This window comes from Geotrypetes seraphini, chromosome 1 (genome assembly GCF_902459505.1).
Source record: "Geotrypetes seraphini chromosome 1, aGeoSer1.1, whole genome shotgun sequence".
NCBI lineage: Eukaryota > Metazoa > Chordata > Amphibia > Gymnophiona > Dermophiidae > Geotrypetes > Geotrypetes seraphini.
Window position 1 is genome coordinate 418,292,209 of NC_047084.1, and position 13,728 is coordinate 418,305,936.

Genomic DNA, 13,728 nt, shown 5'->3' on the forward strand with positions numbered 1-13,728 from the left:
TTATTTCATAAATTCCTGAAAACTTTGTTGTTCTCACAATTTTTAAATGGTTTAACTACAGTCTCAACAAAATGATAATATTATAGTTATTTTCTTATGCTTTTCTTATGTACTTTAGTTTTTAATTAGTTCTCCCTTCTCCTATGTTTTCTGCTATGTACTCTAGTCTTAATTATATGTGAACCGAGTCGAGCTCCACTGGGAGATGACCCAGTATATAAACCAAATATTAGATTAGATTAGATAAAAAATATAGTGCTGTAATGCTTCTTATTATTTTTACTATTTTTTAAAATATTTTTTCTTATGCTTTCTTAATGCTCTATATCCACAACTTTTGTTAAGTGAAAGACTCTTTACAATGTGCTCAGTGCTCCTCCACCCAGGTCATTAGCAAAACGTTGTAACCGTGTGTGACTGCTGGGAACTATCATCGCACATGTATGTTCCCATCTGTTTATCTACTGTATATACTCAAATATACGTTGATCCAAATATAAGTCGAGACCCCCTTTTACCCCCAAAAAGGAGGAAAAATGGTTGACTTGAATATAAGTTGGGCGGAAAAATGGTTGACTTGAATATAAGTCGGGCGGCTTAATATTCAAGTGTCCTGCCCTGTCAGGCTCTGCACCCAGTCCCATTCCTTCCTCCCCTAACCCGTCAAGCTCTGCGCCCAGCACCCTTCCTTTCTCCCCTCCCCTGTCATGCTCTGCGCCCAGCATCCTTCCATCCTCTCCTCTCTTCCCCTGTCAGGCTCTGCGTCCAGCACCCTTCCTTTCTCCCCTCCCCTGTCAGGCTCTGCACCCAGTATCCTTCCATCCTCTCCTCCCCTCCCCTCCCCTGTCACTCAATTTTACAATCAAGCTCTGAATTTGTTAGCATAGTTAGAATTAGGCAAATTTCTGGAGGAAAAGCCCATAAACTATTGGCAGCTATGTAGTCTTGAGAAAGCCACTGCCAATCTCTGCATATGATCAATATGATATACAGTAAAACCTTGGATTGCAAGTAACTTGGTTTGCAAGTGTTTTGCAAGACAAGCAAAACATTTTATTAAATTTTAACTTGATATACAAGCGATGTCTTGCAATACAAGTACATACAGTATACACACATCACAACTGAGCCGATGGGTCTCTTTCTGACGCTGCAAGAGTGTAGTGACTGTTCTAAACATGCAAAGTCTTGCAATACGAGTACATACAGTATACACGTGTCACATCATCACAAGTGAGCCAATGGTTCTTCTCTCTGTGACGCTGCAGAAGTGTAGTGACTGTTCTAAATGAGCGAGGTTTTGCAATACAAGTATATACAGTATATATGCATCACATCACAGCTGAGTCGATGGTTCTTCTCTCTCTATTTGTTTAGAACAGTCACTACACTCTTGCAGTGTCAAAGTCTTGCAATACGAGTACATACAGTATACACATGTCACATCATCACAACTGAGCCAATGGTTCTTCTCTCTCTCTGACGCTGAAGGAGTGTAGTGACTGTTCTAAATGAACGAGGTTCTGCAATACAAGTACGTATATTTTTTGTATTAAAGTTTTGGCGTTGTGGAATGAATCGTCTTGAGTTTCCATTATTTCCTCTGGGTAAATTTGCTTTGATATACGAGTGCTTTGGATTACAAGCATGCTTCTGGAACAAATTATGCTCGCAAACCAAGGTTTGACTGTAATCTACTTCTTGGGATCTCATTAGGGACTTATGATGTGACTCATGATAGGCCTTTTGTCTGACACAGTATGGCACATCTAATGTTCTTTATGTAACAGAAGAGAAGAGGGCTAAATTAAAAGAGGCTGTAGTGAGAACAACAACAAAATTCTTACTTGACAAAAGTAAAAAGTACAGGCACAATAATTAGCAAAGTGCAAAGGATCACATAGAAGAGCCCAGGAAAATGTAGCAAGAACTGTAGGTAATACCATTTTATTGAACTAATATATCCGTAACAAGCTTTAAAATATATTCTCTCTTCTTCAGGTCATTGAAAAAAAAAAAAAAGAGCTTAATTATACTGGGTTCAAGTTTCAAGTTTCAAGTTTATTTTATTATTTGATTGAACGCCTATCAAAATACTAAGCGTTGTACAATAGTAATTAAAACATTGACAAAAGTACACAAAGACTAACTACCTAGGCCTTAGGTTTCCTGCATATGCCATTAAAGCTCAATAAAAGAAGGTGATAAACAGGCGTAGCTAATGAAATAGTAATATTTCACAGTTAAATGATCTGTATTCCATAATAGAGGAGAAGGCCGCTATCAAGTCAGAACAGAGTTTTGCCAATAAAGGCATTCATTAAAAATAAATAAATAAATAAATAAATAAAAATAAAATTAGTTTTTTTATGCTGGCCTCAGAACTGGCAGTCTTAGAATCCAGGCCTGCCTTCCCTATCAGGGAGGAAATAAGAAGTACCGAGATATACTCGGAGAGAAATGATATTCTCACTTCAAATATCTAATCTAATACACAATTTATTAATCACACTATACCAAAAAGGTTCAAGGTGATTTACATTCAAAGAGGCCGTAAAATCTACGGAAAAATACAAAAACAATCAATAATTAAAATATCATCATAACATGAACATTACGATAAGTCATTCCAGTGCATCAGGTCCTGTTAAAGCAGACAAACACTGCGGTGAGTTTCTTTTCATAACACTGAACACTGCTGGCATTTCCCTATAAACGACAACGACCCCATAGCGCTGCGGAAATACAGTTCAGGTGCTTTCGGCAAGCTATGAGGTATGCATGTAATATCAGTTCATTAAGTCCGGTCCATAAATATCGGAGTCCTCAACACAACTAAGGAAGCCCTCATTGGTCCAAAAGGTGAACCCACTCCTGAGAATTCATCCTGTTTAAACCCTGGGCCAACAGTTAGTCTCCACTAGCACAAATAATGATTATGAGATGAGATTCCTTGAATTCTGTGTGAGATCTCTCTCCGTGTTCAGCCTTGCTCAACTGAATCCTTGCCATGATTTCCCTGTGACTTTCTGTCTGACTGTGAATATCATCTTGAGCCTGGCTGAACAGTTGCTAAACCTGAAGCCGTTTATAACTCTCAATAAAAATCATCCCGTATCTTTTTTTTCCTTTCCCTGAATAATTTGTCAGGATCTAGTTGGGTTTAGCATGTAATTGCTTAATTAAAACCCTGAATTGTAGTGCCCAATTCCTGACCCCCGTATTACCATGCTTGATCCCAAGACCGCCAGTCAATATATGCGAATCACCTCAAGACCGCCTAAAATGTGCAAAGCCCCAAGTTCTGAAAAGAGACAATGCATCACATGGTACAAGTTTCTTCACTTCTGCAGAGCAGGGTCATAATGAAAAAGAACCAGAAATGAAGTGAATTTGTTTATAACTGGTAAATGATTGATATGATGTTAGGAGATCTGTGATGTTTTATTGTCATATTTTGACTGTATACGTTGCTGTCGTGATCCACTTAGGGCTCCTTTGACAAAAGTGCGCTAGCGGTTTTAGCGCGTGCTTAGTGCGTGCTAAAATGCTGCGCGCTAGCTGCTACCATCTCCTTTTAAGCAGGTGGTAATTTTTCAGCTAGCGCGCGCTATAGCATGCGCTTATCTTGTGCGTGCGCTAAAAACGCTAGCACACCTTTGGAAAGGGAGCCCTTAGGCATTTAAGCGAATTATAATTTTTTTTTTTAATATAGGGCGGCATCATGTATGGCAGAACATCCTCAGAGATAAGAGAAAATGCTCAGAGTAGTTCACCTTTAGCTTAAGCAAAGTTGCACCATTCTTTGACTACTAAAAAGCTGATTTTAAGAAAACCAACAAGCTCCTTGGCCTTTTCAGAATTCAAGGATCGGAGACTTGCTTGTAGAATTAGGAAATAAAAACTTGTATGGTGTTTAACAAGCAAGCATCAATCATGACCAAGGCTTGTGGCTAACATAGCTTGATATTTTTTCCTTGTACAGGACACACATGAATGATGGCGCTGTAGAATACTGACAAGCTCCCACTGTTGAACATTGCCCTTTCAAAAGATGAGCCAAGCTAAGCATACCATGCCTATTCCAAAATAGGAAGAACTGAAAGACACATACTGGATTCGTATTCTTATCTTAAAAATATTCTCTAAAGGCTTGCGCCATTGCTCAGCGCCATTGCTCAGCGACAACAAAAGGAATGCTAAGATTGATACTCAAAGCATTTAAGCTCCTAATTTTGAAAGAGTTTGACTAGTAATTTGGCCTGTTTGAAAATTTAACAGTTGGATGCCTGAATTTCTGTTTAAAAAACAGGCCTACCGAAGTTCAGTCCCTGAGGGCCGCAAACTGGCCTGATTTTCAGAACATTTCAAATGAATGCCTGAATTTCTGTTTAAAAAACAGGCCTACCGAAGTTCAGTCCCTGAGGGCCGCAAACTGGCCTGATTTTCACAAACGTCTCAAATGAATATGCATGAGAAAGATTTACATACCTGTAACATTCATTGTAAGTTGATCTCTCTCATGCATATTCATTAGAGATACCCTGAAAACCTGATCTGTTTGCAGTCATCAAGGACTGAACTAGGCACCTTAATTTATATGTCTAAAATGTTGGTGGCAACAGGAGCAAATTTAAAGTAGGAAATAAGTTAGTTTGGCACTGGTTTTCCACACTAGACACTTACATTAGGCCCCCTTTTATGAAAACACGTTAGGCTTTTTTATTGCCGGCCGCGGTGATATAAGCGTCAGAGCATTTACTTGCGCAGTCAGTAATATAAAAGCCTAACATGGCTTCTAAAGAGGGGGGGGAGGGGTTAGACTCATAAACTTTGGAAAGTAATGGCTAAATTTGAGGCATATAACTTTAAATATAATTTGCAACAGAATACTCAGACTTCTATGTTTGAACATAGAGAACCTAACTTAGGAGCCTAAATTTAAGAGCTCAGCTTCTTTTGAATATTGTGCTTATTGATTTTGTAAAAAGCCAGATATAAAAGAAACATTTATTTACACTTTTCTGTCTAGCTTGAACAAGAAATAAACCTACTGCATCTGGAATTGGTAAACACAATACAGCCATTATCAAATAATCATGAATAATAATAATTTTATTTCTTGTATACTGCCCTGCTAATAGTTCTATCTAGGCCAGGAGTGTCCAACCTTTTGGCTTCCCTGGGCCGCATTGGCCGAAAAACATGTTTCTGGGATCACACAAACGTGCAAACGCTGCAGCAAGACAGAGGAGGGAGTCGGCAAGATGGTAAACACCCGGGGGCAACAGAGGAAAACACTGCATCGCCCTCGACCGGGGCCGCACAAAATACTTCACAGGGCCGCATGCAGCCCTCGGGCCACAGGTTGGACACCCCTGATCTAGGCAGTTCACAGCAGTATAATAAAAAAACATTTCAGTTAATAAATACAGTCACTTACTCATTTCTATGGGCAAAATTATACATCAATGATTAAAATACAATTTCAGATATACAATAATTAATATCTCAATTAATACAACATAGTTAAAAGAAAAGGTTACAGGCACAACCTAATAAAAATCATTAAAAAAACTAATGATAAAAATCATCCTTCTTGTTTATCAAATAAATGTGTTTTTAGTAATTTCCAAAATATAGGGTAAGAGTGAGCCTGAGCAATCAGTGGACTTATGCAAGAATTCACTTTCCCGGCCTGATATTCTAGAGTCCTATTAAAGAATGTTTTATAGCGACATGCCCTTGGGGTAGGGAAGATAAACATCCCCAAATTTCTGGTATACTTTGTTGATTTAAACAATTTCAAATGTGCTACTAAATAAGAAGGTAGTAGTCCATAAAGTGCCTTATAGCAAATGCATCCAAATTTAAAAAGCACTCTGGCCCCAAACGGTAACCAGTGTAATCTAGTATAATAATGGCTTACATGGTCCAAAAATTAAATGAACTGCAGTATTCTGAACCAGTCAAAGTCTTAATAAAAATCTTTTTTGGTAATCCTAAATAAACAATATTACAATAATTTAAAGTGGACAATACTGTAGACTGAACCAGTAGTCAAAAGAATTCCATTTCAAAATACTTCTTAATAGTCTTTAATTTCCATAATACTGTAGTGCATAACTTTTTTTAAATTAAAAGGTCTGTGTGCTTCCTAAAAGTTAGACTACGATCAAAGGTCGTCACACTATACAATTTGTCTCTAGTTTCAATCTTTCTATATTATGGAATTCCTCCTTGTCTTTTTTTTCTTTATGTATTCTTTTGGAAACTGTTTTGTTGTTTATGAGATGGAATATACCAAATTCCATAATAAGCACAACATGATAATTGTGCTATTGTATAATGTAATATAAAAAATGACTTACCACGTAAAACGGTGAGCCTAGTAGAAATACTAATTTCTCCCACATTATTTGAGGCAACACATTCATAAATAGCCTCATCTCGTGGTGTGCGAAGGGGCTGTATTCTAAGGACAGACCCGGAACCATCATCAAACTCTATCACCTGTAGAAATAAACAATAGCTGTCAAAGATATTGTTACAGTTGCCTATTTTTAAGTTAAGAACAAAACAATACACATGAGGTCAACGTTAGTGATGCTCCATTTAACATTATCCCAAATAAACTGTGGCATAAGTTAGAATGTTCCTTAAAGTCTAGTACTATTTCATATAGGCATTTATTATCTGGACTCTATATTGTTAACATCAGTAATAAATCTCAAAGGGAAGCCTCAGCCCCACCACTCCACCGCAAAGCCGCTTTTCAAATTGCGGGAAGCCTTACGTGGTGCCTCATCATTGGCTGTCACCTTCTTGATAGTAAACTTTTCTTTGTTCTGCTTTTTATGTATTCTATTCTATTTCCCCATTTAACCCTCTAAGGTCCATCGTATCCAACAGGAAAATATATTGTTGTTCGCTTTGATTTAAGATCAAAGGAGGTTAAATCAAAGCGAACAACGATATATTTTCCTGTTGGATACGGTGGATCTTAGAGGGTTAAATGGGGGAAATAGAATGGCTATCGGTAATTGGCTAAATCAAACCAATAGGAACAGGGGGAGGGAGGTTTTGAATTAGAATGGGGAGGAGTACGCTGCGGCCATCTTTCTCTCACAGATTTTGGAGTCAGATGACAACAGCGACCTCGGTGAGCTACATTCTATTCTTTTATATAAGAAGCATTGAAAGGATTATAGTGGGTAGCTGTGTTGTATGAATGGTTTTTTCACAGCTTCCTGCTTTTTATACTTTATTCCGTAGGGGGACCCTTGATACAGCAATGTATGCGAAACATGTCGAGTCAGACTCCTAGGTTTTGGCTGTGATATAAGCTAAGTACAAATGCACTATTTAAGCCTTTATATTTATTAGAGGAAATGCTATTATGCAACAAAAAAATCTTTAGATTATTTCACCACATAAAAAGCAGAACAAAGAAAAGTTTACTATCAAGAAGGTGGCAGCCAATGATGAGGCGCCACGTAAGGCTTCCCACAATTTGAAAAGCGGCTTTGCGGTGGAGTGGTGGGGCTGAGGCTTCCCTTTGAGATTTATTACTGATGTTAACAATATAGAGTCCAGATAATAAACACCATTTAATATTATAGCATATTATCTCTTTCAGGCCCCACCCACATTTTAGTCTGCATTGGCCATTACTACTACTATTTATCACTTCTATAGCGCTGAAAGGCGTACGCAGCACTGTACAATTTGACATTTAATAGACAGTCCCTGCTCAGAAGAGCTTACGATCTAATCTGGACAGACAGACATGACATATGGAGTTGGAGATGCAGAACTCAAGGTGAGAGGACTTAGGAGTTGAAAGCAGTCTCGAAGAGGTGAGCTTTTACCTGGGCCTTGAACACTGCCAAAGACGGAGCCTGCTGTAGGGATTCAGGCAGTTTGTTCCAAGCATATGGCACAGCAAGGTAGAAGGGACAGAGTCTGGAGTTGGCAGAGGAGGAGAAGGGCACAGACAGGAGGGACCTGCCAGCTGAGCGGAGCTCCCAGGAGGAAGGAGACATAGGGGGAGATAAGTGAAGAGAAATAGTAAGAGGCAGCTGAATTAATGCATTTGTAGGTCAATAAAAAGAGTTTGAATTGTATTTGGAAACAGATGGGAAGCCAATGAAGTGACTTTAGGAGAGGAGTACATAAGAACATAAGAACATAAGCAATGCCTCTGCTGGGTCAGACCTGAGGTCCATCGTGCCCAGCAGTCCGCTCACACGGCGGCCCAACAGGTCCAGGACCTGTGTAGTAATCCTCTATCTATACCCCTCTATCCCCTTTTCCAACAGGAAATTGTCCAATCCTTTCTTAAACCCCAGTACCGTACTCTGCCTTATTACATCCTCTGGAAGCGCATTCCAGGTGTCCACCACCCGCTGAGTAAAGAAAAACTTCCTAGCATTTGTTTTGAATCTATCCCCTTCCAATTTTTCCGAATGCCCTCTTGTTCTAATATGTTTTGAAAATTTGAAGAATCTATCTCTCTCTACTTTCTCTATGCCCTTCATGATCTTGTAGGTCTCTATCATGTCTCCTCTGAGTCTCCGCTTTTCCAGGGAGAAGAGCTCCAGCTTCTCCAATCTTTCAGTGTATGAAAGGTTTTCCATGCCCTTAATCATTCGTGTCGCTCTCCTCTGGACCCTCTCAAGTATTGCCATATCCTTCTTAAGTTACGGTGACCAATATTGAACACAGTACTCCAGGTGCGGGTGCACCATTGCCCGATACAACAGCAGGATGACTTCTTTTGTTCTGGTCGTAATACCATTTTTAATAATACCCAACATTCTGTTTGCCTTCTTCGCGGCTGCTGCACATTGCACCGTTGACTTCATTGTTGTATCCACCAGTACACCCAAATCTCTTTCAAGGTTACTTCCCTCTAATACTAATCCCCCCATTTGGTAGCTGAACATCGGGTTCTTTCTCCCTATATGCATGACCTTGCATTTCCCTACATTGAATTTCATCTGCCATTTATTCGCCCACTCCTCCAGTTTGCTTAGGTCCCTTTGTAGGTCCTCACACTCTTCCGTAGTTCTAACCCTTCTACAGAGTTTAGTGTCATCCGCAAATTTTATAACTTCACATTTCATCCCTGTTTCCAGGTCATTAATAAATACATTGAACAGCAGCGGTCCAAGTACAGACCCCTGCGGAACTCCGCTCGTGACTTTCCTCCAGCCCGAGTAGTGACCCTTCACCCTCTGTCTCCTGCCTGCCAACCAGTGTTTGACCCATCTGTGTACGTCCCCTTCCACCCCGTGGTTCCACAGCTTCCTAAGTAACCGCTCATGGGGTACCTTGTCAAAGGCCTTTTGGAAGTCAAGGTAAATGATATCTACAGGTTCCCCTTTGTCCAACTGGCTGTTTACCCCCTCAAAGAAGTGCAGTAAGTTTGTTTGGCACGATCTTCCCTTGCAGAAGCCATGTTGGCTTGCTTTCATCAGCCCATTTTTTTCGATGTGCTCACAGATGCTGTCCTTTATCAGTGCTTCTACCATCTTGCCTGGAACCGATGTCAAACTTACCGGCCTATAGTTTCCCGGGTCTCCTCTTGACCCCTTTTTAAAGATAGGTGTAACATTTGCTATCTTCCAGTCCTCCGGAATCTCTCCAGTTTTCAAGGATAGGTTGCAAACTCGTTGGAGTATTCCCGCTATCTCATTTCTTAGTTCTTTTAGTACCCTAGGGTGGATTCCGTCCGGGCCTGGTGATTTGTCGCTTTTCAATCTATCTATCTGTTGGAGGACATCCTCATGGCTCACCTCTATTGCTGACAGTTTTTCTTCTTGATCACCATGGAAGATCACGTCGGGTTCCGGTACACTGGATGTGTCCTCGCTTGTGAAGACTGACGAGAAGAATTTGTTTAACCTGTCAGCTACCTCTTTTTGCTCCTTTATCACTCCCTTTTTATCTCCATCATCCAACGGTCCTACTTCCTCCCTCACCGGTTTCTTCCCCTTAACATATCTGAAGAATGATTTGAAGTTTTTTGCCTCCCTGGCCAGTCTCTCTTGGTATTCTCTTTTCGCTCTCCTAACCACTTGATGACATTCTCTTTGGCATTTCCTGTGTTCATTCCAGTTTTCCCCAGTTTGGTCCTTTTTCCATTTCCGGAATGATTTTTTCTTGTCTCCTATTGTAACACGAGTATAGTGGCTCTCACGGAATATGAGTCATGCAGCCAAATTCTGGAGAGATTAAAGGGGAGAGAGAGATGGCCGAGTGGAAGACCTGAGAGTAGCGAGTTGCAATAATCTAAGCGCATGGTGATGAGTGCGTGGATAAAGGTTTTGGTAATGTGCTCAGAGAGGAAATGCCAGATTTTGGTTATATTATAGAGGAAGAAAGCCATTCTTGGATGTGGTTCTCTGCACAGGAAGGGAATTGTGTTTAAAGCATCCTGGATACTAGCACAGTGAGCAAGTCACTGCACAAGACTAGCACTTGTCTCATGGGGTAGATTTTAAAAAATGGTTCCAAATATTAGGCGCAAAAAAATGGAGTGCTAAGTAAGTATTCTATAATAGGAAAGTTGGGCACTGAATCCATTAGAGAATATTAGAAGAGTATGTCGGTATTTCAGTCCATAAAGTTAGGCCATGTCAAAAACTGGTGTAAACGCTTTCATCTAAATGCTGTCAGCTGCACATGAACGTGCCCGACCCCCCCTCCCCGAGCCACCCAGACCCATCCATGTTAATGCTCCCCCCCCTTTTGCAGTTACATGCTATAGAACTTAGGTGCTTTGTTTATAGAATAGTACTTAAGTGCAGTTCAAGGAGGTTTAAGTAACATGAGATGGTGGGAGCAGGCTTGGGCCATTACGTGATGTACATCCAGTAGGTACAGCTTGTTGCCATATTGATTTACCCAAAAGAGCCTATTAAAAACTAAGGAGGTTTAATTGACATGAGACTGCACCAATAAGTCTGTGTTCTGAGTGTATCGAGACTGGGGCAGTATAAGGAGACAGCTTCAGCGCTGTCATGTGATATCATTGCCTGTTAATTAAATCTCCTTGATGCAGTTACATGTGTAACTGCAAACTGGCGCCAATTATCACCACTTAAGGGGTTATTATTGGCAGTTAAAGTCAATTAGCACCTACTTAATTACCCACCCTTTACTAAACCGCACTAGCGGTTATTAGCATAGGGAGCCACGCTGAATGCTACGTGCTGCTCCAGATGTTCATAGGAGCTGTATGAGCGTCAGGAGCAGCGCGGAACATTCAGTGCGGCTCCCTGCACTAATAACCGCTATTGCGGTTTAGTAAAAGGGGGGATAAATTAGGTACCATTCTATAACTTAGTGTGTCTCACACATTTTTAGCTCCAGCACACTAAATGGAGCAAATAGTTTTTTGAGGCACATTATAATTGAAATGATAAAATTGCAAAACCAACAAAAATTTCAATTTGAGAGCTATTTATTTTAAATTCTTTAAGCTATGTATGGGTAAGTGTAACAAGGGAGAAACTAAAGAAGATAGAATTGCTAATCAATACGATGGATGAGCTTGTTTTTGAATACAAATTAACTTAAAATGCGGCTCAGTAGTGAACTAGCAAACATGCACTTCATCATCGTTCGTTTTTTGTTTTGTTTTTTTAATTTAATTTCTGTCAGAGCTGAAAATCCAAGTTCGTAAAGATAAGAAGATCCAAATGGTAACAAAGCCATGATTGTTTTGTTGCTCAAGTCACGATAACTACTGCATAAAAATAAAATTACTTACTGTTAGTTTTCAAGGACCAATCACTTGAAAGAATGATGTTTGTCTGGACGATTGTATCCTTACACACACAGACACTCATAACATTGACAGATTCTTGTGTACGTGATATACATGTCATTTATTCTAGTGTATATTTATGAAGATAATTTTTTAAAAGAAAGTAAAATTGTGGAATCTCTCGTGGCACACCACTGTGCCACGGCACACAGTTTGATAGACACTACTATAACTTGTGCATGCAATTTAGCACACTAGTCACAAATTTGGGTGCTGAAGTTTATAGAATTAAAGGTACTATGTCTGTGTTGTTGATACCAAGCGTTTTGAAGACAAAAACATTTCAGGCCTGGGAACCACAAGGAGTTGGCTAGTACTGAGCTGACAAATTTTATTCCTGTAAGGCTGGAGATAACATTTATAAAGGAGAGAAGCTTTTAAACTAAGATGGGTAGGAAAGCTGACTGTCAGCCAGGAGTGGATGGATCGGTATGGAGTATCCTTGAAGGATACTATTCAAACAGGATATTTAGGTAGTCCCAATAGAGAGGATTCAATAATGGTGAAAGAAAGCCAAGAGTGTTTACAAGGAAGGCAGAGTTAAGGACTCAAATTATCCCCATTATTTTCTCAGCTGCCTGTAGATACAAGGAAAAAATACAATTTGGAGTGTCTATATAAAAATACTAGAAGCCTAAAAAAATAAAATAGGAGAGTTAAGAGTTTATAGTACTGAATGAAGAGGTAGGTATAATAGGTATCTCAGAGGCCTTGTGGAAGGAGGACATTGTGTTTCCTGTGTACAAATTATATTGCAATGATAGAGTAGATCAAATTGAAGGGGGGATTGCGCTGTATGTTAAAGAGCAGGGATCTCAAAGTCCCTCCCTGAGGGCCACAATCCAGTCGGGTTTTCAGGATTTCCCCACTGAATATACATTGAAATCAGTGCATGCACATAGATCTCATGCATATTCATTGGGGAAATCCTGAAAACCCGACTAGATTGCGGCCCTCAAGGAGGGACTTTGAGACCCCTGTTAAAGAGGGAATTGATTCAAACAAAATTAACATTCTGAATGACATAGATAGTGTGGAATCCATATGGATAGAAATTCCTATGTGAAGGGAGGCAATATAAAGGTAGGGTTATACTACTGTTCTCCGGAACAGAATGAGCAGAAAGATGAAGAATTGTTTTCAAAGATTAGGAAAGCTGACAAATTGGGCAACACTATAATAATGGGTTTCAAGTTTCAAGTTTATTAAATTATTTGATTAAACGCTTTTCAGGATACAAAGCGTTTTACAAAGAAATAAAATTGGATTTCTTAAATCACAAATACATCGTAAATAAAAATAATTACTTAAAAATTATAAAACGAACTGGGGTAACAAACACATGGAACAGTAGGAAAGGAGGGAAAATAAAAAATACAATAAAAAAAAAAAAATGTGTTAATCAGATTAGGTTAGAACATAAGGATGATGTAAGAAAAGAATTTGCAAACTTGAAAATCTAAAAAAAAGGGGATATATAATCAGAGTTTAATACTAAACGATGAGATTAGGAATCAACCGAAAAATAAACTTTTAGTTAAAGGCTTCTTTAAAAAGAAAACACTTTAAACTATTTTTGAATTTTTTCAAATCTTGTTCAAGTCTTAAATAAAGAGGGAGTGAGTTCCAAATAGTAGGGGCTGTAACCGAAAAAATCAGGTCACGGCGAGTACCGATGATTTTTAAAGAGGGAACATATAGGGACGCTTGTGAGGATGATCTGAGAACTCTTGACGGGCTGTAAGGAATCAGAAGCCTATCTATAAATGCAGGGTGATTTCAATTACTTGCTCCTTGCTGCATATGCATCCTGAACAGTGTATGAATATCTATTGGAGCTGTTTCTCTTTATGAATGTTACCCTCTATGATGTGGTCATTGTAATCATTTTG

General features: G+C 39.3%; 1 protein-coding gene across 12 annotated transcripts in view; it reads right to left on the minus strand.

The window, feature by feature from the left end:
- Positions 1-13,728, minus strand: part of PTPRD (protein tyrosine phosphatase receptor type D) — a 1,247,124-nt gene that overhangs the window by 789,122 nt on the left and 444,274 nt on the right. For all 12 annotated transcript variants that reach the window (XM_033918844.1, XM_033918800.1, XM_033918751.1 and 9 more), the window contains exon 4: positions 6,372-6,513. In XM_033918844.1, coding sequence (XP_033774735.1) covers positions 6,372-6,513 — 142 coding nt within the window. The remainder of the gene's footprint in view (positions 1-6,371; positions 6,514-13,728) is intronic.